The sequence below is a fragment of the Mesocricetus auratus genome, unplaced genomic scaffold (genome assembly GCF_017639785.1).
Source record: "Mesocricetus auratus isolate SY011 unplaced genomic scaffold, BCM_Maur_2.0 Super-Scaffold_2245, whole genome shotgun sequence".
NCBI classification, from domain to species: Eukaryota; Metazoa; Chordata; class Mammalia; order Rodentia; family Cricetidae; genus Mesocricetus; species Mesocricetus auratus.
In genome coordinates this window covers 17,946,603-17,973,128 of record NW_024429180.1, presented here as the reverse complement: position 1 = coordinate 17,973,128, position 26,526 = coordinate 17,946,603, and the positions used below count along the sequence as shown (strand labels likewise).

Below are 26,526 nucleotides of genomic sequence, written 5' to 3'. Positions count from 1 at the left end.
GTAAAGGCTTTTCTCATGACATTTCCATACAATCACATAATGTAGTTCACCCGTAATCATGCACACTCCCTCTAGTTCCCGTCCTCTCTTACCCATCCATGCTTCTCTGTCCCCTCTCTATTGTCTTGTGTTCTTAATGGCCTGGCGAGTTGATTACAGTTGCTTATAAGAACACAGTGAAGATTTTATGGCACTTTACTGGTGACTGTACTACTGAAGAAAATGCCTCTCTTTTGCCTATCAGCTGTTAAGTCTGTACAAATACCCAGAGCCCCTTCTCCTCCATGACAGGATGCTGGGGCCCCGTCTTGTGCAAATCTTGGGTAGTTAGCTAATAATCACAGCTCTTGTGAGTTCAAGAGTGCATCAGACCTGGGATACCTGGGAGTCAGCCTTCCACACCCTTCCTCCTTCCTCCCACAGCTTTGAATTCCTTGTGTCTTCCTGTGACATTCCCGAGGCTTGGAGGGGGTGATGTAAATGTTCCTTTTGTGGCTGAGTGTTCCCCAGTCACATCTCACTTTGACTGGTTAATGAATCTCTGCAGTTTCCTGACCACTCTGATCAGAGCTGATAACAGCTCAATCTGTGGGCATGGGCATTGTTATTTAGAAGGACTGTTACATCAGTCCTTACAATAAATTTCCTTTTGATTTCTTATCATAAAGTGTTTGACTTGTGTACTTGTTTTACAGCCTTATATATCCATGGTTACCTAAAAAGTTCTCCAGTGACAATGAGCTGTGAGTGCATTGGAAATTATCAAATACATAAGTCAAATGCTCTAAGCCCTCTGAAGGCCAATTATGGTTAGGACTGTTAAAGATCTATGAATCGTTTGATAAAAGCCCTGCTAACCCATGATTTCAAGTAGGTGTGTAAGCTTGCTAGGTGATGGGACACTTAGGACTCCCTGTCTGTAGAATACAGTTGTGTTCTCTTTACCAACAAGACAGCTTTTTACTCACAGAAAGGAGTGTGAAAGCAAATGTCAGTGCACATTTAAAGCAAGGTGCTGAGAGCTAGGTACATTTGTTTGCTTGTAGGCTGGTGCTTATGGACTTAGTTCCTGCTTGGAGGTTTTGTTTTTCTGTATACGGTTTAAGTCATTAAGTTTTTTGGTTCATCTTTTAAAATGTTTTTTCTTCCTTTTCCTGATGAGCTTTAAAGTTTAAGGACTCTTTAAAAATTGGCTGAAGGGAAGAGCACACTAAGTTATTACATTGATTTTTCTTTCTCCTTCCTTCTTTAGCTTCACAATGAAGAAGATCATTCAGAGTCATCTGCTGTAGAGCAGCCGTCAACTTCTAACTCAGCAGCGCAGACTGCGGAAGCTGCGTCTTCAGCACCAGCCCTGGACACCGACTCTTGCCCTCCACCCTACAGCAGCATTACTGTCGAAGTGCCTACAACTTCAGGTGGGGGGCGCTGGTCACATGCACTACATCCTTTTCTTCCTGTCTCTGTGGGCTTGTGGGCTTCTCAAGTCTTTCAGTGGGATGATGGCTTGTTTTGCTGGAGCTTACTGTGTAGCCCAGGCTGGCCTAGAACTCCTAATCTTTCAGCTTCAGCCTCCCAAGTGATGCAGGCTTGGTACAAGCATGTGTCATTGCACCTAGCTTGTTAAATGAACCTTGAAAGAAATACACACACATCTAATCACGCATGTATATACATACGCATGTATGTATACATACATATATGTATAAATCTGTATGTACACACAGTATGTTTATACTTCTATATTCTTAAGGTTGCAATGAAAGCTAATAATGCTGGGTAAGGCTGGGTGGGTATGTGTGAGCAGACATCAGCAGTGGGCATGGTGTTGTGCCATGCATATGGAAGAATGCTGGTGTGCAAGGCAGAGATTGCGCTTGCTGCGTTTGTCCTCTGTGTCAGCTCATCCTACTCAATGTGTGATTTCTCGGCAGTGTTCAAGTGGTCATGTAATAGTTTGCATACTTCCATGTTTTGTATGCTCTTATTTATATAATTGTACGATTCTGTTTACTACTATAATCTTTCTGAGCAGTGTAGTAATTTCTAAACGTGTTTATAAGTTCTCTATTTCACATTCTTTATGAAGTATTTATTTTAAAAAGTAGTTACTGAGAAACATTGTACCAGGAAAACATAACCGTTTGTAAGCCGGGCTGTAGTTCCTTGGAGAGCGCTTGCTTGTGTGTGTGTGACACCCTCGGATTGATCGTCGCCACCACAAAAACGCGCAACGCCTTCGCTACATTTTCTTCCGTGTTTCTTTGTGTAGCGAAGGTTGACTCCATGTGGGAAGCTCATGCTAGCTTTGTGTTTCCCGTTTTTGCATTTGTAATCTGCAAAATGACTTGAAGCTCATTTCCTTTCCAAGGCAGTTTTGGGAAGTGCTCTGTATGTGGCCTCTCATACAGTCAGTGTGTGCTGGCTGATGTTTGTTAGCGCTTACTTTATCAGTGTGCTTGCTTGGTGTTCCTGATAAGAGCTTCTGAACTCCGCTGGAGCACGCCTGCTCTGCTGCCTCCGCCAAGCCCTTCCCTGCAACCTTTGCCATGTCAGTAAAGGGTTCTAGTTGCCCAGAACCACTGTAAAGCGATGGTTCTCGGCTTGTGAACTGTGACCTTTCACAGGGGTCGCCTAAGACCGTTGGAAAGCACAGATATTTACATTCTGATTCACAACAGTAGCAAAATTGCAGGCATGAATTAGCAACATAAATAAGTTTTTGATTTTCAAAAGTTGATCCATCTTTAACTTTCGGAATGAACCGTCACGCCGTGGCTTCATCTCTTCTGGATTGAGAGATGTGAACCCTTTAATAGAGCTCGTGCAGCTTAACAGGTCCTAACACTTCATGTACTGTCTCAGTAGTGTGACCATTCAGCAATGGAAAACAAACCGAGAAGCTTCTGGTCTCTGTGATCTGTGGTCGATAATGCAGCATGTAATTTTTAAAGATTAGGGAAATTTCAGTGGTAAAACCAGCAGAATCTAGTATTTGAGTGTTTCTTTATTTTTATGCTAACCTGTAGAGATGAGTCTGCATTTTTTACAACTCTCGCTAACAGGATGCTCAGGATTTTAATTAATCACAAAAACTGAGTAATTCTAGATTTTGAGTCTCTTTAGTGAAAAATCATTATAATATTTTCTTTGGTTTCTTAGTTATGTGTTAAGTGTGATCTCCTTAGTTTTCTGTGGTATTGTATTCCCCATTAGCTCATTTTATGATTTTTTTTCTAGATCTGTCAGCATCAGTAATATGTGACATTTGTATATTTTATGACACATCGCTCTTGGATGCTGCTTCCCTCTGTAATATCATGTGTGCCTTAGTCAGTGACTTGACTGAGGTCACAGTCCTTGGGAGACTGGAAGACGGAGCTTGCAGACTTTAGCCTTGTTGAGAAGCCTTGCGTACAAAGCAGAGAATTAAATCCTGACAGTTGATGGTGGAGCTCACAATGTCTTGGCTTCTGTTAATGACTTGCCTCTTTTCCATGTTGAATAATTAAGATTTTCAGGATTTTACATGCTGTTCCTATAGAAGATTGTATCTCCATGGTTGCTGTGTGCTATTCAAATTTGTAATTTCAATGTTATTTTCTTAGATTAATAATATTGTTTTCATTTAGATTTTGCTTCTCAAGTGTACTGTTACTACTGTTTCTGTTAGTAGATTAGAAATAACCAAGCTACAGATTCTTAACCTATCTTGATAACTTATTTTTATCTTAAATACTCTATAGCTGAAAATATAATACTAAAATAAAAACTTTTCATGTTAGAGATGCAAGAAGTGCTGTTAAAGAGAAAGCTATTGTAGAAAATATCAAAATATTGTAGCTATAGTTAGAGGAAATTCTGTGTCCCTCAATGTTTGTCATGGCTTTTAGAATCTACGTTTTCCACGATCATCCTTCTACTGTAAATGTTATCAGTTCGTGTTGAATTTAACTTAGACTAATTATATTGGAAATATTGTCTGTAGCTTTATTTTTTTAAATGAGAAGTCTGTACTTACGATTTTACTATAATTTTTGGAGACCATTTCTCAAAAATGCTTTAGAAGTCAGACAGAAATTGTTAGTAACAACGTACCGTCCCTGGGGAGTAGGTGGGGATGATATGGAGGGGATGGTAGGGGACATGAGAGGATGGGAGGGAGAGGGAACTGGGATTGACATGTAAAATAAGTTTGTTTCTAAATTGAATAAAAAATGTAGAGAACTATGTAGCTATTGGGAAAACTGAAGGAGGAGGGGCAGAGAATGAGAAACAATAAGAGTGAATACGCAGCTTTCTTAAGAGGTTAGGGGAGCTCCTGAACCAGTGTAGAAGAAATACCTAGTAAGTTCATCAGAGCAGAGGACGCTGGGGGGCAGGGCTGCCACTTCTTGTGTGACTGGGACTCACAAGTCACTTACTTTTCCTGGATCTCAGAGGCAACATGGCCAGCACCCCATAGATGCTGTGATTACTAGATGTTAAAGGGGTTTTCTTTGATAGGCATGGCTGTGAAATGGTGAGGGAGGGAGTGAGCGAATGAGTGTGAGTGAGTGAGCGAGTGAGTGTGTGAGTGAGTGAGCGAGTGAGTGAGTGAGTGTGCGAGTGAGTGTGTGAGTGAGTGAGTGTGTGAGTGAGTGTGAGTGAGCGAGCGAGTGAGTGAGAGAGTGAGTGAGTGTGTGAGTGAGTGTGAGTGAGCGAGCGAGTGAGTGAGAGAGTGAGTGAGTGAGTGTGAGTGAGTGAGTGTATGAGTGTGTGAGTGAGAGAGTGAGTATGTGAGTGTGTGAGCGAGTGAGCGAGTGAGTGTGTGAGTGAGCGAGTGAGTGAGTGTGTGAGTGAGCGAGTGAGTGAGTGAGTGTGTGAGTGAGCGAGTGAGTGAGCGAGTGAGTGTGTGAGTGTGTGAGTGAGTGAGTGAGCGAGCGAGTGAGTGTGTGAGTGAGTGAGTGTGTGAGTGAGTGAGTGTGTGAGTGAGCGAGTGAGTGAGTGTGTGAGTGTGTGAGTGAGCGAGTGAGTGAGTGTGTGAGTGAGTGAGCGAGTGAGTGAGCGAGTGAGTGAGCCAGTGTGTGAGTGAGTGTGTGAGTGAGTGAGTGAGTGAGTGTGTAGTGAGCGAGTGAGTATGTGAGTGAGCGTGTGAGTGAGTGTGTGAGTGAGTGTGTGAGCGAGTGTGTGAGCGAGTGAGTGAGTGTGGGAGCGAGTGAGTGAGTGTGTGAGTGAGCGAGCGAGTGAGTGAGCCAGTGTGTGAGTGAGTGAGTGAGTGAGTGTGTGAGTGAGTGAGTGTGTGAGTGAGCGAGTGAGTGTGTGAGTGAGTGTGTGAGTGAGCGAGTGAGTGAGTATGTGAGTGAGTGTGTGAGTGAGTGTGTGAGTGTGTGAGTGAGTATGAGTGAGTGTGTGAGTGAGCGAGTGAGTGAGTGTGTGAGTGAGTGAGCGAGTGAGTGAGTGTGTGAGTAAGTGAGTGAGTGTGTGAGTGAGTGAGTGAGTGAGTGTGTGAGTGAGTGAGCGAGTGAGTGTGTGAGTGAGTGTGTGAGTGAGCGAGTGAGTATGTGAGTGAGTGAGTGAGTGTGTGAGTGAGTGAGTGAGTGAGTGAATGAGTGAGTGTGTGAGTGAGCAAGTGAGTGTGTGAGCGAGTGAGTGAGTGTGTGAGTGAGTGAATGAGTGAGTGTGTGAGTGAGCGAGTGAGTGAGTGTGTGAGCGAGTGAGTGAGTGTGTGAGTGAGTGAGTGTGTGAGTGAGTGAGTGAACGAGTGAGTGAGTGAGTGAGTGAGTGTGCGAGCGTCTGTGCAGACTGGTGAGAACACAGAAGATGTTACAGACAGATTCTTACTCCTTGCTCCCAAATTCCTTTCCAGTTCTCATTTTGGATCAGTGAGATGCCTCAGTAGATAAGGTCATCTTTGATGACCCGACTTTCATCCTAAGAAACCACACAGCTGAAGGAGGGAATGTACTTGCACTTACAAAATAAATGTATGTTCAAAACTCTCAGCCTGGAGCCCTCTTTGAGTTGGACCATCTTTTAGTTTAGATGATATTCATCATCCCACCCCTTTATAGTAAATATGGGACAAATAAAAGATTATAAAAGTTTAACAGTGTTTGTGTTATATAGCTTACAATACAGACACAACAGCAATAGTAATCTTTAGTGTCTATAAGTGTTTAAGGTATGATCATGGCTATGAAATCGTATTAAATTTAGTGATTATCCTTTAAAAATCTTTTTTTCTCTTCAGATGCTGAAGTTTACAGTGAGTTTTACCCCGTGCCACCTCCATACAGTGTTGCCACCTCTCTTCCTACATACGATGAAGCAGAGAAGGCTAAAGCCGCTGCCATGGCGGCCGCAGCAGCGGAGACACCTCAAAGGGTAAACCCCATTTAACAAGACTTTTGTGACTTTCTGTAAACTTAATGGAAGAATTGTTCTAGTGCGTAGCAGTGTGTGTAGTCTTCCTGTTACTGTGTGTGTGTGTGTGTGTGTGTGTCAGTCAGTGTGGGTCATGTGACACTCTACAGACGATCCACCTTCTCTTCATGTTACTGTGTGTGTCAGTGTGGGTCATGTGACACTCTACAGGTGAATCCACCTTCTCTTCATGTTACTGTGTGTGTGTCAGTGTGGGTCATGTGACACTCTACAGGTGAATCCACCTTCTTTTCATGTTACTGTGTGTGTGTGTCTGTGTGGGTCATGTGACACTCTACAGACGATCCACCTTCTCTTCATGTTACTGTGTGTGTCAGTGTGGGTCATGTGACACTCTACAGGTGAATCCACCTTCTTTTCATGTTACTGTGTGTGTGTGTCTGTGTGGGTCATGTGACACTCTACAGACGATCCACCTTCTCTTGATGTTACTGCATGTGTCTGTGTGGGTCATGTGACACTCTACAGATAATCCACCTTCTCTTCATGTTACTGTGTGTGTGTGTCAGTGTGGGTCATGTGACACTCTACAGGTGAATTCACCTTCTCTTCATGTTACTGTGTGTGTGTGTCAGTGTGGGTCATGTGACACTCTACAGATAATCCACCTTCTCTTCATGTTACTGTGTGTGTCTGTGTGGGTCATGTGACACTCTACAGATAATCCACCTTCTCTTCATGTTACTGTGTGTGTGTCAGTGTGGGTCATGTGACACTCTATAGATAATCCACCTTCTCTTCATGTTACTGTGTGTGTCTGTGTGGGTCATGTGACACTCTACAGGTGAATTCACCTTCTCTTCCTGTTACTGTGTGTGTGTGTCAGTGTGGGTCATGTGACACTCTACAGACGATCCACCTTCTCTTCATGTTACTGTGTGTGTCAGTGTGGGTCATGTGACACTCTACAGGTGAATCCACCTTCTCTTCATGTTACTGTGTGTGTGTGTCAGTGTGGGTCATGTGACACTCTACAGGTGAATTCACCTTCTCTTCATGTTACTGTGTGTGTGTGTCTGTGTGGGTCATGTGACACTCTACAGACGATCCACCTTCTCTTCATGTTACTGTGTGTGTCAGTGTGGGTCATGTGACACTCTACAGGTGAATCCACCTTCTTTTCATGTTACTGTGTGTGTGTGTCTGTGTGGGTCATGTGACACTCTACAGACGATCCACCTTCTCTTCATGTTACTGTGTGTGTCTGTGTGGGTCATGTGACACTCTACAGATAATCCACCTTCTCTTCATGTTACTGTGTGTGTGTGTCAGTGTGGGTCATGTGACACTCTACAGATGATCCACCTTCTCTTCATGTTACTGTGTGTGTGTCAGTGTGGGTCATGTGACACTCTACAGGTGAATCCACCTTCTCTTCATGTTACTGTGTGTGTCTGTGTGGGTCATGTGACACTCTACAGATAATCCACCTTCTCTTCATGTTACTGTGTGTGTGTCAGTGTGGGTCATGTGACACTCTATAGATAATCCACCTTCTCTTCATGTTACTGTGTGTGTCTGTGTGGGTCATGTGACACTCTACAGGTGAATTCACCTTCTCTTCATGTTACTGTGTGTGTCTGTGTGGGTCATGTGACACTCTACAGACGATCCACCTTCTCTTCATGTTACTGTGTGTGTCAGTGTGGGTCATGTGACACTCTACAGGTGAATCCACCTTCTTTTCATGTTACTGTGTGTGTGTGTCTGTGTGGGTCATGTGACACTCTACAGACGATCCACCTTCTCTTCATGTTACTGTGTGTGTCTGTGTGGGTCATGTGACACTCTACAGATGAATCCACCTTCTCTTCATGTTACTGTGTGTGTGTCAGTGTGGGTCATGTGACACTCTACAGGTGAATCCACCTTCTTTTCATGTTACTGTGTGTGTGTGTCTGTGTGGGTCATGTGACACTCTACAGACGATCCACCTTCTCTTCATGTTACTGTGTGTGTCAGTGTGGGTCATGTGACACTCTACAGGTGAATCCACCTTCTCTTCATGTTACTGTGTGTGTGTCAGTGTGGGTCATGTGACACTCTACAGACGATCCACCTTCTCTTCATGTTACTGTGTGTGTGTCAGTGTGGGTCATGTGACACTCTACAGACGATCCACCTTCTCTTCATGTTACTGTGTGTGTGTCAGTGTGGGTCATGTGACACTCTACAGGTGAATCCACCTTCTCTTCATGTTACTGTGTGTGTGTCATGTGGGTCATGTGACACTCTACAGATGAATCCACCTTCTCTTCATGTTACTGTGTGTGTGTCAGTGTGGGTCATGTGACACTCTATAGATGATCCACCTTCTCTTCATGTTACTGTGTGTGTCTGTGTGGGTCATGTGACACTCTACAGGTGAATCCACCTTCTCTTCATGTTACTGTGTGTGTGTGTCAGTGTGGGTCATGTGACACTCTACAGATGATCCACCTTCTCTTCATGTTACTGTGTGTGTGTCAGTGTGGGTCATGTGACACTCTACAGGTGATCCACCTTCTCTTCATGTTACTGTGTGTGTGTGTCAGTGTGGGTCATGTGACACTCTACAGGTGATCCACCTTCTCTTCATGTTACTGTGTGTGTGTGTCAGTGTGGGTCATGTGACACTCTACAGACGATCCACCTTCTCTTGATGTTACTGTGTGTGTCTGTGTGGGTCATGTGACACTCTACAGATGATCCACCTTCTCTTCATGTTACTGTGTGTGTGTCTGTGTGGGTCATGTGACACTCTATAGATGATCCACCTTCTCTTCGTGTTACTGTGTGTGTGTCAGTGTGGGTCATGTGACACTCTACAGGTGATCCACCTTCTCTTCATGTTACTGTGTGTGTGTGTCAGTGTGGGTCATGTGACACTCTACAGGTGATCCACCTTCTCTTCATGTTACTGTGTGTGTGTGTCAGTGTGGGTCATGTGACACTCTACAGACGATCCACCTTCTCTTCGTGTTACTGTGTGTGTGTGGGTCATGTGACACTCTACAGACGATCCACCTTCTCTTGATGTTACTGTGTGTGTCTGTGTGGGTCATGTGACACTCTACAGATGATCCACCTTCTCTTCATGTTACTGTGTGTGTGTCAGTGTGGGTCATGTGACACTCTACAGATGATCCACCTTCTCTTCATGTTACTGTGTGTGTGTCTGTGTGGGTCATGTGACACTCTATAGATGATCCACCTTCTCTTCGTGTTACTGTGTGTGTGTGGGTCATGTGACACTCTACAGATGATCCACCTTCTCTTCATGTTACTGTGTGTGTGTCAGTGTGGGTCATGTGACACTCTACAGGTGAATTCACCTTCTCTTCATGTTACTGTGTGTGTGTGTCAGTGTGGGTCATGTGACACTCTACAGGTGATCCACCTTCTCTTCATGTTACTGTGTGTGTGTGTCAGTGTGGGTCATGTGACACTCTACAGGTGATCCACCTTCTCTTCATGTTACTGTGTGTGTGTGTCAGTGTGGGTCATGTGACACTCTACAGACGATCCACCTTCTCTTGTCCATGGTGTCCTCAGTCTCTCTTGACCCTGTCTAGTCCCTGCCTCAGCTTATGGGACCCAGAACTAACTTTTTCAGGACGTTTGTCACTTCCCAATTTTTGATGTCAGGCATATCAGACACTGACTTTTCCATCCGAGTCGGCCCACTCTGATCAGCATTCTGTCCTGTGGATCATTTCCACCGCTCTCTCTGTGGCCCGTGGATTCTCCTGATACGTACAGTGCACATTTCGTTGTCTCTCATCAAAGACATGTCTCGTTTTCTACTCATGTTTGCTCTTCCCTGCCCTTGCCCCACCCCCAGGGCACCCTTTACTCCTTCTTCCCTTTCGTATATGCGTGACACCCTTTAATGGTTGCACACATAACTTGGTATGTCTTTACTATCTCATTCCTCCTGTCTGCCATATGGGCTCTACAAGAGCATGAAGGTTTGTTTGTGGGAACTCATGGGCTAAGGCTCAGGAAGCAAAACCTTGTGCAGTAATATTCCTTAGCTCTTAGACGCAATCAGTGATAGCAGCGTTGCAAGTCGTTTCACAGTTTAGTTCTCTCTATGTATTATTTTGTAAGCCAAAGGTATACCATACAAACTATTTTATGTGGTATATTTTAGAGATTAGAATAACAAAAGCACCAAGATATTAAAAGCCTTTTCAGATATACTTAAAAACTTCAGTGCTGAATTTTTAAATTTCATGGGATATATGTCCTATAATTTACCAGTTTACCAAGAACTGACTTGAATTTTAACCCAGCTTGTTTGTCAGCCTGTCAGTTTCCTGTGTTTCAGAAAGAAGGCAGGAGGTTACTAAGGTCCACACGAAGGAAAGACTTAATTATCCAGAGCAGTAGTGGTTGTCATGCTCTGCTGTCCGTCAACCCCAGTTCCCACAGGACAAAAGTGGAGATTAGGTGAGAATCCCACATGGTGTGGGCTATGTTACTAGGAAGCCCTTGAGAATGCCTTCATCTGCCAGGCGGCGATGCACAGCAGTCGGAAGACAGGCAGGCGGATCTCTGTTGAGTTCGAGACCAGCCTGGTCTACAGAGTGTCTTCTAGGACAGCCAGAGCTATTACACAGAGAAACCCTTTTTCAACCCTCTCCCTCGGCAAAAGAATGCCCACAGCTTTCCTCTGCTGGGAGACTCCACTCTTTCAAAGCTATCTATTGTGTAAGTATCCAGAAAGAGTCATTTTTTCTGTATAGAAGACATGCAGAAACAAGCATGCCTGTAGAGTTATCTCCCAACTCAGCCCACGATTAAGGGACATTTCAGTTGTGTCCAGTCTGTTCTTGCTAGCATCACTATAGTACAATTTTTAATATATTATTTCTTATAAGCATTACTATAATTATATATGTATGTACACAATTTATTTCAAGAATTGAAATTGCTGGATCAGAGAGCATACACATTCTTATTTTTAATACTTACTGTCGAGTTCCTAACTAGAGGCTGCACGAATTTGCATTGAATCACTGATTATTAGAGTTCTATTTTCCCACTCGATATTCATGCAGTGTGTCACATCTATGTTCTTTGTGTCATTTTTATCCCCCCCGCCACCATGTGTGTACGTGTGCTGTATGTATGTTGTGTATGTGTATGTGTATGTATGTGTGTTGTATGTATGTGTCTGTCTGTGTGTGTGTGTGTCTGTTGTGTGTGTGTATTTGTGTGTGTGTGTGTGTGGTGTATGTAGGCTTAAGGTAAGCGTTGGGTGGATTGTGGTTGGGGTACTCTTCCTCTGTCCCTCTCCACCTTCCTTCTTTTAGACAGGCTCTTACTGATAAATCTGAAAATCTCTCTGTTTAGCCACATTGGCTGGTCACTGAGCTTTAGGACCTGCTTGCCTCTGTCCCACCTGCACGGGGGCTATAGGCACAAGCTGCAGTGCCAGGCTTTTTACATGGGCTTTGAGGATTCCAGCTCAGGCCTTCGTGCTTGTACTGACTGAGCCATGTCCCCAGCCCTCAAGTTACCGTTTTTGTGTCTGCCTTTAAAGATACCCCTCCCAACAGCACCTGTGATAAAGGCATACTTGCTAATTCCCATCTGTATGACCACTTGGGAGGGTTAGGTGTTACGATGTTCTTACTCTTAAATTGAAGGTAATAAAGTTGTAATTATTTTAGTGAAATGTTTGCTATGTATTTTACAGAACCAGGAGGAAGAGTGTACACCAAGAGATGACTTCAGCGACGTAGACCAGCTTAGAGTGGGCAATGACGGCATTTTCATGCTGGCGTTTTTCAGTAAGTGACCTTTCCATTCTGCTTTTAAGAAATACTGCTGCTTGTGAATGTAAAATAACAGTGAAGAAAATGCTACTAGCATGGGTCTACCTCACTTAAAGGGTAAATTGCTCAAGACGGTGGACATAAGAAATCCTAGAACTTACTAAGCATTTTTTAGGTGATGCTGACTTCAGTCTTTATATGGCTGATGCTGACCAAAAGTAGATTCATATTTAAACTGAATGAGATTTTACAGAGGAAAAAAGAAGAATGAGAATTTTAAGAAAAATACTGTGTCTTTTAAGACTGTACAGATCCACTTAATGATATTTTCATTACTGTCCAGTATGTGCAGTATTTAACTCCTGACGTGTTTTGCTGTAATTTTCGGTTGGGTCTGATGGGTACAATGGGAAGGCAGTGGATCCATTGCTACGCATAGCTGCTCACTGCTGTTTGTACTGCTAGTCTAATCTTTTTAATCTTTAATTTTTACTCAGCCAGTACGCTTTTATAGTAATGTCAAATCCCTCACATATTTGTTTGCATAAATAGTATCTTGAACATTACTTTCTTTCACTGTGAGGTCTTTTAGGAAATCTTGAGGCAGTGGAGGAAATGGGGAAAGCCCCTCTGCGCACACCTGAAGACCAGTGTTTGACCCCTTAGCCCGGTGCTGAGCAGGTGTGGCAGCTGCCTGTAATCCCAGCCAGCACTTGGGAGAACAGACAGTGGTCCTCAGAGCAAGCTGGGTCAAGTGGAGAGCAACGAGGGAAGACACCCATTGACCTCTACAGCATGCCCACACATGTGCCCTTAGACATCCACATTTATGTATGCACACATCTGCACGGCACACATCCGTGGCCCAAAAGGAAAGATTATGTATATACTGTTGATAGCAGCCTCCTTAGAAATGAAAGCATGCCATTTATGTCAACTAAGTATTTCACTCTGAACTTACATATTTCCTTTAACCCCATACCTTTTATTTAATATTCATGTTTTAGATTTGAAACACTTATAAATGTTGTAAGTGCATGTAGATTATTTTTGGTCAGTGACAGTATATTGATTTATATAAATATATATTCCCAGATTTAATACATTTCTGAATTTTAGTAAAATTCTGTGAAATTTTATTTCTACAAGTTAGTTGCTTTTATGCTTTCTGTTTTTTACAAATAATTGTATAAGATTAAAATTGTATTTTATTCTGGTATGCCCAGAGCCTACTTTGGTAAATACAGATTTATTTGTGATTGCTACCATCTAGTGGCTAGTCTTGAAATTGCAACTTGGTTTCTATCCCGTCCTTAAACTGGTAATCTGGAAATACATTCTTTAATATAGCTTGTAACCTAAGCATTTTAGGTTATATTTTGCCAACAAAACTACAGAAAATGTAACAGTTCTATTAAAAACCTTTTATATGCTTAACTCTTGGTTTCTCTACTTACAGCATTCATGGTTTTGCTTCTTAACTTGTGTAATCTTAGAAACGATTTACAGTTAAATTTAGTGATATAATTACATTTTCATATACAGAAAATCAAAGGGAATAAATGTGTATATGTGTATTTGGATAAAGTTTAGTAAGACTATGAGAAGTAATCTTATATTTGGTTAGGTATTATAAAGTGCCACTTAAAAATTTTCAAGAGGATTGAGTAGAATAGAGTTGCTTGTCAGTAAATTCAACTCTAGAAATTATATTCAACCCAATAGATAACTGATCACATTGTAAATGACTGAGTTCTTTCAAATGTGTGCACCAATTTGTGAAAGCTTTTCCCTCAACGTTTAGCCGTCTGTATCATGTGTATGAGAATCTTCATATCAGAATGAGAGAGACATTACAGCTAATTACCCAGCTCTTGTTATTTTAGACTTCAGAAAACATTTGCAAAGAGAGCAGAAGCAGAAGACAGTTTTGAAATGTAAATGTGACTTGCAGGGCTTGCTGAATAGTTGTATGCCAACATGAAACAAGCTGAAGTCATTTGAGAGACAGGAACTTGAATTAAGAAAATGCCTCCATAAGGGAGTTAGTGATTGGTGGAGCAGGACCCAGCCTATGGTGGGTGGTGTGACCCCTGAACTGATGGTCCTGAATTCTATGAGAGCTGTGAGGAGCTAGCAGTGAGCAGCTCCTCTCCATGGCTTCTGCATCAGCTTCTGTCTCCAGGTTCCTGCCTGTTTCAATTCCTGTCCTGACTTCCTTTGATGAACGGTGATGTGGAAGTGTACGCCAAGTAAACCCTTTCCTGCCCTCACCTCTACCCAGCTGAAACGGCAGTCCTGTCTCCCCGAGTCCTCAGAGGCAAAAGCTCTCAGATCCTGTCTCCTCCTCCTTATATTCCTTTCTTCACCCAGAGATATCCTGTCTCTGCCTCCCTAGTGAGCTCTGTTACTTTTCACTCTTGTGTAGGCCAGGGTGGCCTTGAACTTGGAGAGATCCATCTGCCTATCTCCTGAGTCCTGGGACTAAAGATGTGTGCCACCGTTGCCTAGCTTCTACAGCTAGCTAGCGTGGCCGACTTTGCTTTCTGATCCTTCAGGCAGTCTTTATTAAGTCATAATTAATATTTCACCACAGACTAGGGCTCTTATTTTATCCTCATCAGAAGCTGCTGTTGACATTTCTATTTAGACTTTTCTTAGAAGCATGTAGTGAGTTCTAATTATGGCTTTAATTTGCATTTCTCAAATAATTATGACACTGAGTGTCTTTATTCTGTAAGTTCTGTTAAGAATCTATCATATAAAAGTCAAAAGGTCCATTTCCTTAAATGGCGATATAGATGCTAATGTATTAAAAAACAAACTTGCTCTGTCCATATAAGTTGTCTAAAATAGCTTTTAGATAAGGTTAATATTGGTATTAAATCCAGAAAAAGAATAGATCAGAATTGTAACTGTTCTTTTATTTATGACATATTATGTTTGACTATTTTGTTTTTACCTTTGCAAAACCTGCAGTTTGACTGATCCCGTGAAGGTCAGACTCTGCAGGAATGATACTGTGACCTGTGTTTTGCTGGTTTACAAATGAAGTTTCAAGTGAGATATGGAAAGAAAATAAGCAAGCAAGCGTCTGTTTTCTCACTCCCAGAAGCTATGCTTAGATGACCGATGTTTAGATGTACACATGTTATATATACACATCCATGTGAGAGACGTGAAAGTAGGGCTTAAGGGGTGACCCGTGGGAGGGAGAGCAGGAGTACAAGGAGGGTAAAGGGCAAACATGAGCAAATACAGTGGCACACGTGTGTGAGAAGTCAAACGGTTATTTTATGCTCGCCAAAACAAGTAAGGAAAAGCGAGCGTCGTCAATAATAATGTACTTTTACGTGCTAGTAATAGCCTTAGAGAGCCGGTAAGGAAGCTGTTGATCAGACTGACAGGAGCCCAAGTTTATTTGCTTATTGTAACAGATCTGCAAGCAGCAAGCTGAGGCCGTCTCTAAGGGCGGCTCAGCGGGTAGAGGTAAAGAAACTATTTCACTTAGGCAATGACGTATTGCTATTACCACGTTTCTGTTAATTTGTATAGAAATGACGACCTTGAAAAGCATGTTTCTGTTGTTTTTAGTGGCATTCATTTTCAATTGGCTTGGATTCTGCTTATCGTTCTGTATCACCAACACCATAGCTGGGAGGTATGGTGCTATCTGTGGATTTGGCCTCTCTCTGATCAAATGGATCCTCATTGTCAGGGTAAGCACCTCGATGGTTTCTATCTAATGTGCGGTTCACTGCAGGGCTTGCTTCATGCACACACATCCCACCCGGTAGAGACTTACACCTCTTCTTTGACATTCTGTAACCATGAAGATGCGGGGTAACTGTATGTGCCATACCTGGATGCAGGGTTGGTAGCTGAGATACGAAAAGGCTTCCTCCCACCTTTGGCATCTGTGGCCTCACTTTAAATGGTTTCCTCATAAGCTGATAGAAACTACTTCGTGGGATTATTTCTGAAGGTGGAAAGCAAAGTACCTTACCCAGTTACCTATAGTATGCAGAAAAAAATGTATATATGTTTTGAATACATAGTATTTACAAATATATGTGTATATATGTATAGTATACAGAAATACAGTATATGTGTTTTGAACAAATCATGTTTTCTGCTCTTGTGATGTAGTACAAGTATGCCTTAGATCAAAACCCCAAAGGTTTCTGCTTAATAAGTTATTATAGATTTAAATATCTTCTAAGGTGGTTTTTACTATGCCCTGTTGTTCTTAGTTAAGGCTGGTCAAAGAGATATCAAAGTCACCAAGAATAATGTGTAGGTTGCCAAGGACTTTTTAAAAGTGTGTTCAAATTGAATATAGAACTCTTGACATTTAGAAATACGAGAAGAAGAAATGAATATTGGAAAGTCCTGTTTCAAATAATAGCTAAATACTTTCTCTCTCAAAGCTTTGAGAGCTCAAAGGTAGAGACCAACGCAGTGGCTGTCAGAACTTGCTCCTGCTGAGTGTATGGTAGACACCCACAGCACACACCGTGAGGCTCAGGAAGGAAGATTCTGAGGCCAGCTTGGCCTACATTGCAGTGTCCTTTCTCAAGAGTTTAAAAAAGGGAATCAAAAAGAGAGAAAGACGGAGAGATCTTACTGAAACCTCATCCCTTCCTTGTTCCTTGTGTTCTTTGTCTTTCCTAATTTCCTCTTCCCTGGAGCGACTTTCAAGGTGGCCACTAGGGGACAACAGCGTGTCCTTTTCTCACTTGTGTAACGACAGCTCTTGTCACGAGACAGTTTTCTGTACAAGTGTGTGGGTGCTTTGCTGTCAGGCACACTCAGTTTCTTACCTTTGCCTCTTGAAGGGTTCCTGTGGGCATCTTTTCACAACCGTTTCTTCCTGACTTTGTTAGCTTTCCTGTGTGTGTGTGTGTGTGTGTGTGTGTGTGTAACATCTTGTGAGTGAGTTCTTTCCTTCCACCATGTGGGTTGTAGTGTCCAAGCTCAGACTTGGTGACAAGTGCCTTTACCTAATGAGCTGTTTCTAGCCTCTCGTGTGGGTTTTTAAAGGATAGACCTAGAAGGATGGCCATGGGTAGCTTCTTTCATGTTGTGTCACGTTTGCTGGGAAAGCTATACACTTGCCTCTCTACAGACAGTGGAGCCTGGGAGAACGAGCCTGAGAATAGGCAGACTAAAGTCTCATGCAGTCCCCAGCCTCAGACCCTGGGAGAGGCACAGAAGCACATTCCATGAACAATTCTGTGTTCAAATTGAAGACACGGAGGTCATTAGACTTTTGTTTTCTTGGAGTTTTCTCACAAGCATCCAGAATTCCTCTCGCATGACTCTGTTCTTGGACTGTGCTGTGACTGATATCCACAGTGTTTTAAATGATGTCAGCCAGTTAGTAAATTAACGTATGTAAATTATACAAATAGTACTTAAACATTGCTTTCTGACTGAAAGTGCTAAATCTTCCTAAAGTTTTCAGTAGAATCACAAGTGTGAAATGTTCAGTTCTTTAAATGTTCCAGATGCTCAGATAATGCATCTGTTTTATTAATTAAAAGTAGCCATTGTACAAATATTAACACTCTGAATGATATTGATTTTGAATTTGTTTTATAACTTCCCAGGGTGTTGGTTCTTTTAAGAGATCCTGTACTGATACATATCAGATTATAGGTTTTAAATGTTAATCTATTGATTCTTGGTTGGGCTCTATATACTAGTTTCTTATAAGATGATTAAAGTTTGAGCCATTGTGAGAACTGTCCTCTGGTAGTTTTTTGTTTTAATTTTACTTTAAAAGATGTCAAGTGAATTTCCACCAGGAGCTTAAATCTACTAAATGTTGTAAAACACATAAAACTACAGTTCTGCCCTTGCAGATTTTCTTGGTAGAGAAACTCAAGAGTTGGGACTAAGTATGTTCAGACTTACCTGTATTGCCAATAGAGCTGTGGTTATTCAAATGGAATTTCTCATTTAAATTATAGAACATAAAAAACTATTTAAAAACTAATTTTTCAATTTTCCTAAGGTTGATAATTTGCTAGAATCATTCTTGATATACAGGAGGAAGTCAACCCATTAAGCATAGCCTGTAGCTTGAGGGTATTAGAACCCCATTCTCTCCTGGGAGTTTCTGGGTGCCACTTATTGGGTATCATATGTAGAGAACTGAAAATATACTGCTTTGGTTCTTTACTTTCTTATTTCTTACACCCTTTGAAACCCTTATGAAACCTTTTTCTTGATTAAAAAGTAGTTTTTCAGGCGTCACGTTTTTTTCTAATTACGTGTCTTGTAAGTGCAGGAGTATGTGGCGCTGCAGTTTGAGACATTCCAAAGGACTGTCACATTCTAAATCTTTGGAATTTCCAGAAATCTAAGCTTAGAATTTGGATAATAGGTATTTATTAATTTGAAATTATTCCATAGGAAGTACTTCAGAAGTTTAAAAAACACCGTTTGATAATCCCCTTTTATAAATATACTTCCCAAGTTGTGGCACCATGTAAAATTTGTATTTTTATTATTAACAAAGCTGTAGATTTTTCAGCTTTTATAGAAATTACCAACATATAGTTGGAAATACTTTTGATTAGTTTCAGATACAACCATCAATCTGCATTTAACCAAATTATTTTTAGGTAAGTAAGTTTTCATTTGGAGACCAGTAAAAAAACATAAAATTAAACAAGTTTTTTTTAAAACTTATTTAGAATAGATTATCTGATATACTTAAAGGGATAATTATTTTGAGTTACTTTAAGATGCATTAATACACAAAACTTCAGATACATAAGCCACTTGCATAGGGAAGAATTACCCATAATAGGGTAAGAACGCTGTGTTATAACCCTTCAAGTGCCATGAAGCCCAGGCCTGTTCAGGAGAAGATACCTGTCCTGTGCTGTGCGGAGGCCCTGCCTGTTAACTTCCCACCTCCCACAGAACAGAAGGCCGGCTGACATGGCGGCTGTTGAAATGGCACTTCAGGGTTCATTGAGTTATTCTCAGCTCACTGTTGGGAGCTGAATGCCAGGCATCTAGTTTGAAAATGAAAACTCTCTAATGAGTTGGGGGTCTTTATGTGCCTAGTATTTTAGCAGTGACTAACAGTAGGGGGTTACAGAAGGTCAAAGCGCTTCTTTCTAGAGGTCAGCACAACGTCCCGTCCGATAAGATTAAACTAATGTGGCTTTTGTGCTAATATCCAAAGCAGCAGGCTGCCGAGGCCTACGTGGGATAGTTGTTGTGGCTTTGAGACCATAAGGAACTGGCATGAACCTTTCAACAAAAATAATATTTAGCTCCAATATATAACATTTAGACATTTATTCTCTTGCAGGCAGTTTGGAGTTTTTGTTTATACAGTATTTTATATAAGTTTGCAATTGCATAAGAGAGTTTTTCCTAAATATATATGTATATCATTAAGTATTACTCCTGTGCTTTCCTTCCATGCTATTTTTAATATGCTGTTTTTAAGCATTAAAGGTTATTTGAGATAAATTATTCTGATACCTACAGTAATCTGAGTGTTCAAATTTAATAATACAAGTATGGTTAATATATTTATGTTCACTCCATAGTTTTCTGACTATTTTACTGGCTATTTCAATGGACAATATTGGCTTTGGTGGATATTTCTTGTACTTGGTAAGTTTATTCTTAATGTAGTTCAGTTTAAATAATCTTAGTTTATTACTTGGTTAACTGTTAACTCTAAAGTCATAAGATGCAGATAAGTTGTGTCACTAGCAGTGCAGAAATAAGGTTGGTCTCTGGTGTCAAATCTGGCGCTGGCTCTTCTCAGCCCCCAGTTCTCTAAGGTGCCACATGTCCCTTCGACAGAGAAAGCAGAGGTGTCAGCACAGAGAACCCATGAGTGACAAATAGGTCCTACAGAATTTGAAAATTTCAACCTCACTTAAATATTGTTATCTTTATAAAGTAATTACCCCCAGGAAACATACATGCATAATTTTAATGCTATTGTGCGAGCAGGAGGGTTTGAGCAGTGAATGCCTTCTCTTAGATTTGAATCACAGAAGCATTCTTCGTGCTTTAGAAATGTTTCCTTTATTAATCTTTAATCTGCCAGTGCAGGAAAGGCTTCCTGCCCGCTGATCACAGCACTTTTGTTTAGTTGTCTTTTTGTAAGACATGCTTTTATTATGTGCTGATATTTATGAATTATTCAATTATACATGCTAATTAAGTTAATTTTAACATCAGATTATACTTTTGACCCATATTTTAAATGTCTTGACTGACAACTCACGTTTTAATTCCTTTAGATTACAGTAGGTGGCAGTCTTCTCTTTAGGTTTCCAATCATACTATTGGACCTTTAGGATTTTTTGGGAAAACAAATTGTTGGTGGCCAGTTAAGATTGCTAAATTTTTTCTGTAATATTACAGTAAAATTATTTCAATGTTGTAACTATGTGTGCGATCATATTTATGTAATGGTTAAGGTGGGACTATGTATTGTTAATTCTATCCTAGATTCCTGAATTCTTTGCTCTTTATTGAGTCTTTTACCTACAAGTGTATTGGGGGGCTATCAATTTTATTAAGAATTTAAACTTACTAGTGAGTGTACTTGCTTAAGTGTCCATTGTTAAGAGATGAGCGAAGGCAGAGGGAGATAACTGGGCAGAATTCAGACAACAATCCCATTTCCACATCAGAGTCAGGGTTTCGGAGTTAGTTACAGGAGTATGCAGATTTCATCAGCTCTAAAAATGTGGCTGTCTCATATTTCAAGCATGGTGACTACAAGTAGGCTGGTAAGACTGTGATCACCGAGTGGGTTTTGGAAGTGAATGGCTTATTTTAGGAGATGCCTGTGAGAACAAACTGTGTGTAAGAACTAGCAGCTTCATAGACAAAAGAAAGGATCTCACAAATAAATTTTGTCTGTTATTTTTAAATCGTGCTTTTGTATTGGGGAAAGGAAAACCGTGTTTGTTTCTGACCTGCATCTGGGAGGGATTGAGGGTAGAGTTCAGAGAGAGGACCACAAATGGAGAAAGTTGGGTATGAGAGCCAATGGTCTAGATTTAACTGAGACTTCACGCCTTCCCTCCCTCACCATGTATATGTTCTGTCTTCTCTCCAGTCTGCTACAAACTGCCTCTCACAACTGTCTGAGCGTGGGGGTAAAGTTTGTTTTGGGCTGAAGATTTCAAGTCCCGCAGCACTTTTTTTCCTTCCTGGTGAAGGAAGTCACATGCATGTATGCCTTCTGATTTTTTTTCTCCCGCTGTTTCTGGTTTTGAATTTACTGGAGTTGAGTGTTTTCCAGAAAACTGTGTTTATGAAGATTCCAGAGGCATGCACTAATAGTGTTCATGCTTCTACACTTATCTAGTATTCGTTATCTGAAATGCTGAAGCATTTCCCAGGCGTTGCTTTTTAAGCTATGTGTGTGAGGTAGATGGCTGTTATGTGAAATAGTATTCCACTTAGAGAGCCACCTCAGCTGTTGCAAATAAACCTGTAGAGTGGCTTGTCTGTTATTACTAGTCTTTCGTTAGTTAAAACCATACCCATCTTTGAGTGCAGATTTCACAAGTGGCAGGCCCTTTATATTGTGAGACAGGCTTATTTTTTATCTACGCTCATTTTGTCTGAGCACTTTAAAAATAAGCATCTTTATTTGTTCAGTAGTTCTATTCATCGGAAAGTTTCAGAAAAGGAGACCAAAGGGTAAACTGTGTGTGTGTCATCATTGCCACATTGCAGCTCCCACGACAAGTTTCTCCTTTGTTTTTGAAATTTTTGTGTTTGCTTTTGTTTTGTTTGTTTTGCTTGCTTTATGGTTTTTCTTTTAAATTTGGTTTTGATGACAGGGAGAGGATATAAGGGCAGAGGGCAGATTGAGGGGATGGGAAGATATGTGGGATCGGAATGCATGATGGGAAATCCACAGAGAACCAATAAAAGTTTCTTTTCTTTTTTTTTTTAAGTAAAATTTCTAGGCCTGGGCTCATTTAAAATTCCTTAACTTTTCTACGTAATGCTACCATTATATATACATTTCTATGTGACTTTGGACTTTTATAGCTCACATTAGCTTTAATTGTGTTACAGTTAGGATTAAGAAATTGAAAGAATAGAAAGAATGTCAATAAAATGTTATTATACTTTATCACAATGGAGTTATCGTTGTAGTTTAAGATATAATGTAGGATAAACGAAACTCTACAGATTTTCTTCCTTGAGCAGAAGAGGTCATATTTATAGTCGCTTATTGTCTGCGTGGTCCCCTTATGTTAAACGTATGGCTGTTTCATCTCCGTAGGCCTGCTCCTTTTCTTCAGAGGGTTTCTTAATTACCTAAAAGTCAGGAACATGTCTGAAAGTATGGCAGCTGCGCACAGGACAGGATATTTCTTCTTACTGTAGAGGTAAGAAACGCTAATGTGGTGCTTGTTTATTCATTATCTATACGTATTTTCCAGATACATGAAATATTTAATATGTACTCATAATTATACTTAATGTATTTATTATGCTTTATACTAGTTGCTATGCTTAGTAGCTTATTGGAATTTAAGCTGCTGACCCTTTTAGATAACTTAGATAATTTTTTAAATTGAACTTCACTAATTTAAAATACAAGATTAGAAATGAAAACTATTTATTTATTTTTTTGTGGTGTTGTGATCAAGTCCAGTACTTCACACATGGAACAAGCGAGTATATTATCCTTGCTCTTGGTCTTGAGACAGCTCTTGCTATGTATCCCTGGCTTGCTTTGAACTTGGGAACCTTCCTAAGTACTGCAATTACAGGTGTGCAACACTGTGCCCAGAAAAACTTTTTTTTAAAGATGTATTTATTATATATATATAGTGTTTGGCCTGCATGTATGCCTGTAGGCCAGAAGAGCCACCAGATCTCATTACAGATGGTTGTGAGCCACCTTGTGGTTGCTGGGAATTGAACTCAGGACCTCTGGAAGAAGCAGCCAGTACTCTTAATCCCTGAACTAACTCTCCAGCCTGTTCAGAGAAACTTAAATCCTACTTCCTCAACTTCTTTTTAATGGTTTGCCACAGGCACATTTGAAGTAACTGGCAGCACAAAACTTGAAGACTTTGAAAAGTATAACTTTTATAACAAAATACTTACAAACAAAGGATGGATATCCTGCAAAAAGTAGTTCAAAGTCCATGCAGATATCTGGTGAAAAAACAAAACAAAACAAAAATCCAGAATGGCCACAGATTTGTGATTGAAAAATGCTTTATCACATAAGGAAAAAGGAAGTGAACAGAACGAACTTGATAGTTACCCAGAGAATTTCTGGAAGTTGTGTGTGTAAATTTATTACACAGCTAAGCAGTCTCTTCATTTAAGACCTTACATGTTTACTCAGCTCTCTGTATTTATGGGTCCTGTGTCCAAGTGCTTAACCATTGTACCCAGCTCTCTGTATTTATGGGTTCTGTGTCCATGTGCTTAACCATTCATGGGTTTTTAAATAGTTGAAAAAGAATTACATCCATATGGAACATGTCCATTTCCCTCTGGTCACTGTTCAAACAATCCAGTGCACTGAACTGTATTAAGTGTTATACTTAAATAGAGGGTGGTACCCACTAGCAGAAGATGCATGTGTGTCATGCATACACACCATACCATTTTATCTAATGTACTTGAACATCTGAGGACTTTGATATTGGAGGGAGCTTCTGAAACCAATCCACTGTAGCTATTGAGGGAAGATTATACTTCTTGTAAATAAACTGTGTGGTTTAAGGTTTGATTATTTACATTTATAGCTTATGTCACTTATTGTAAGTGCCCTACCCTTAGATGAAGATAGGCAACTAAGGAATGTTGAGATTGAGAGAAATAGTCTTCCTCACCGATGGACCCCCTAATTGGTTAGCCTTGAAACTGTATACCTACAAGTATTGAGCAGGTTATATTAAGTATCTAGGCATTTATATGTATGTAACAGTAACAGAGAAAAAGAGGCCTGATTTCAAGAGGTACTTAGGTGAGAGGGATTGGAGGGAGGAAAGGAAGGAGGAAATTCAATTGTATTTTAAATAAAAAATTAAAAAGATAAAAAGAATATACCATTATTTTAGCTGAAGAATATACATTTAAATATAGTGTCTATATAAATGTATTTCTGGATTATATTAAAATATTAGTCTAAGTGTTCCTTAAGATTCCTATTCCCAGAAGATACTAAATTTTCTTTTTTAATCGTTAAAATGTCTTTGTGATAAGGATTTGGTACAAAGAAATATTGCTAACTTGAGCACTGTTCTCTGAGTAATGTGATTGTTTTGCAGTTTTTCGAGAGTCAAATATCATGTGAGTATTGTCGACGACACGAAGGTCTTTTATAGAGGCTTTGTCTTTTAGAAAATATTAAAACCCATGCTTATCTTTATTCCAGGACTGCTCTATACGTAAATGAAATGCAGCTGTAACATGTGTCTTTACTGTATTCTGGTTGCAAGTGTCATGCATTTTTAAGAGTACTTCTTTCTTTGTCTCTAGACTGCAAGCCAACATTCCTTTCTTATACCAATGTGAAATGTCCACGTCATCTGTAACCTACAGCTTTGCTAAGATAGAAGACGGCTGAGAGCAGAAGAAAACTTAGAGAGGGGTGGAGCTTCGACATTCAATGGCAGGGTGGTTTATGCTTAAAGGCCGTTTCTGCTCGTTCTTTAATTAGCTCTATTTCATTGATTTTGCACATTTGTGTATGTGCCTATTTAAAAGATTCGCGTATACTTGAAAGAATCCGTAAAGTTGTTACAGCAAAGTCCAGTCACACTTGGTTAATCAGTGTTTGATATAATTGAAGAGTTGAGTGAGAAACACTTCCAGCATGTAAATGCTTCTGACTTGACCACTAGTGTAATAAAAATTACATTATTAATCTTGTCAAATGCTTTAGTTTCTGGCTCTTAGATTCATTTGGTATTTCCAAACATGAGTATTCTTTGCTATAGATGATGTTTATTAAAACGTGCAGTGTGATTATTAGAAAAGATTTCTCAGATTTTTGAGTATGATATTATTTAGGAAAACTGTAAATAACCATGCATAAGTTGCTTTTTACATTCTTTTCTTAGAATTTTGTCTAGATTTTTTTCATTAATTTAAAATTAAGTAAACTAAATATATAGAAATAAACTTTGTTAAAGATAGACTGGTTTCAGGTGAACTTTAAGAAAATGTGAGTAAACCAAATGGTCTTTAAAGAAGAGAAAAGCTGAGACAATACTAGCTTTAGGGGTTTGAAGGGGAAGCTTACGTTTAAGGGTCACTCACCTTAGCAGTTCTCACGAGAAGATAGTACGTTAGATCTTATATTTATTTACATCGAAGACAATTTAAAAAGTTGATTTATCAAATATTCTCATTTGCATTTGTCTTTTAAAAAGCCAATAAAAGTATCTTTCAGTATTACTGTAATCATTTTTTTCTTTAAATGCTTAGTTTGTTAAACTTAGCAAATAAAATCTTGTTCTGTTAATAGCACCTTGCTTAATGATTGCAAGATTAATTTGTAAAAACATATAGGCTGAATTGAGAGAACTCAAAAAACATACTTTGATGTTATGAAATGTATCTAGAATATAGGGGTCTTGAGTGTCTGTGTGGTGAGTGGGGCAACCATTACTCCAGTGGAGTCTGCTTTTACATCCATAGCTATAATGCTTGGTACCTTACGAATCATTCTGTCTCCTGCGGTTTTCATTTTTATTTTAGCGTTTGAATACCAACAGTAAAGATGGCAGAAATTAGATCACTCTTTGCCTGTAAAAATGTCATTTGATATAGCTATAACGAACATACAAAATTGGTTGCTAGACACTTGACAAAAAGGGACACCTAACTATCGAGGGCCATTTTTCCAGGTTCAAGGGAAAATGAAATTTATTTTTTTATTACCTCTTTTGTACTTCTCATATTTTATGATTTTTTCCATTGTTTTTGGTAAATAAGACATAAAGTTTTATTTGCTAATTGATCCTCCTAAATTGTTTTTGCTAATTCACTTTTAATTTTAGAAGCACTCTTATTTACGTATCAATCACTCTCTCACCCTCCCATGCTTCCCACCAACCCCCCCCCAACCCACACCCCACTCACTCCCCACGGATAGGCCCTCCTTGGGGGAACATCAAAGTCCATCACATCATTTGGGGGAGGGCCTAGGCCCTCCTTCCCGTATCTGGGCTGCAATAGAATCCCTCCATAGGGAATGGGCTCCCCAAGTCCATTTGTGACCTAGGAATGAACACTGACTCCACTGTTAGAGGTCCTATAGACTGTCCTGGCCTCCTAGCTGGTACCCACA

General features: G+C 40.3%; 1 protein-coding gene across 1 annotated transcript in view; it reads left to right on the top strand.

Moving 5' to 3' along the window:
* The window catches only part of Ndfip2 (Nedd4 family interacting protein 2), a 63,123-nt gene extending 37,495 nt beyond the window's left edge, over positions 1-25,628 (top strand). Inside the window, exons 4-10 of the mRNA XM_005070319.4 lie at positions 1,253-1,418; positions 6,233-6,366; positions 12,113-12,206; positions 15,786-15,910; positions 19,769-19,835; positions 22,489-22,594; positions 24,711-25,628. Of these exons, the coding sequence (XP_005070376.1) occupies positions 1,253-1,418; positions 6,233-6,366; positions 12,113-12,206; positions 15,786-15,910; positions 19,769-19,835; positions 22,489-22,592 (690 nt within the window). The 3' untranslated portion in view covers positions 22,593-22,594; positions 24,711-25,628. The remainder of the gene's footprint in view (positions 1-1,252; positions 1,419-6,232; positions 6,367-12,112; positions 12,207-15,785; positions 15,911-19,768; positions 19,836-22,488; positions 22,595-24,710) is intronic.
* The last annotated feature ends 898 nt before the right edge of the window (positions 25,629-26,526 follow it).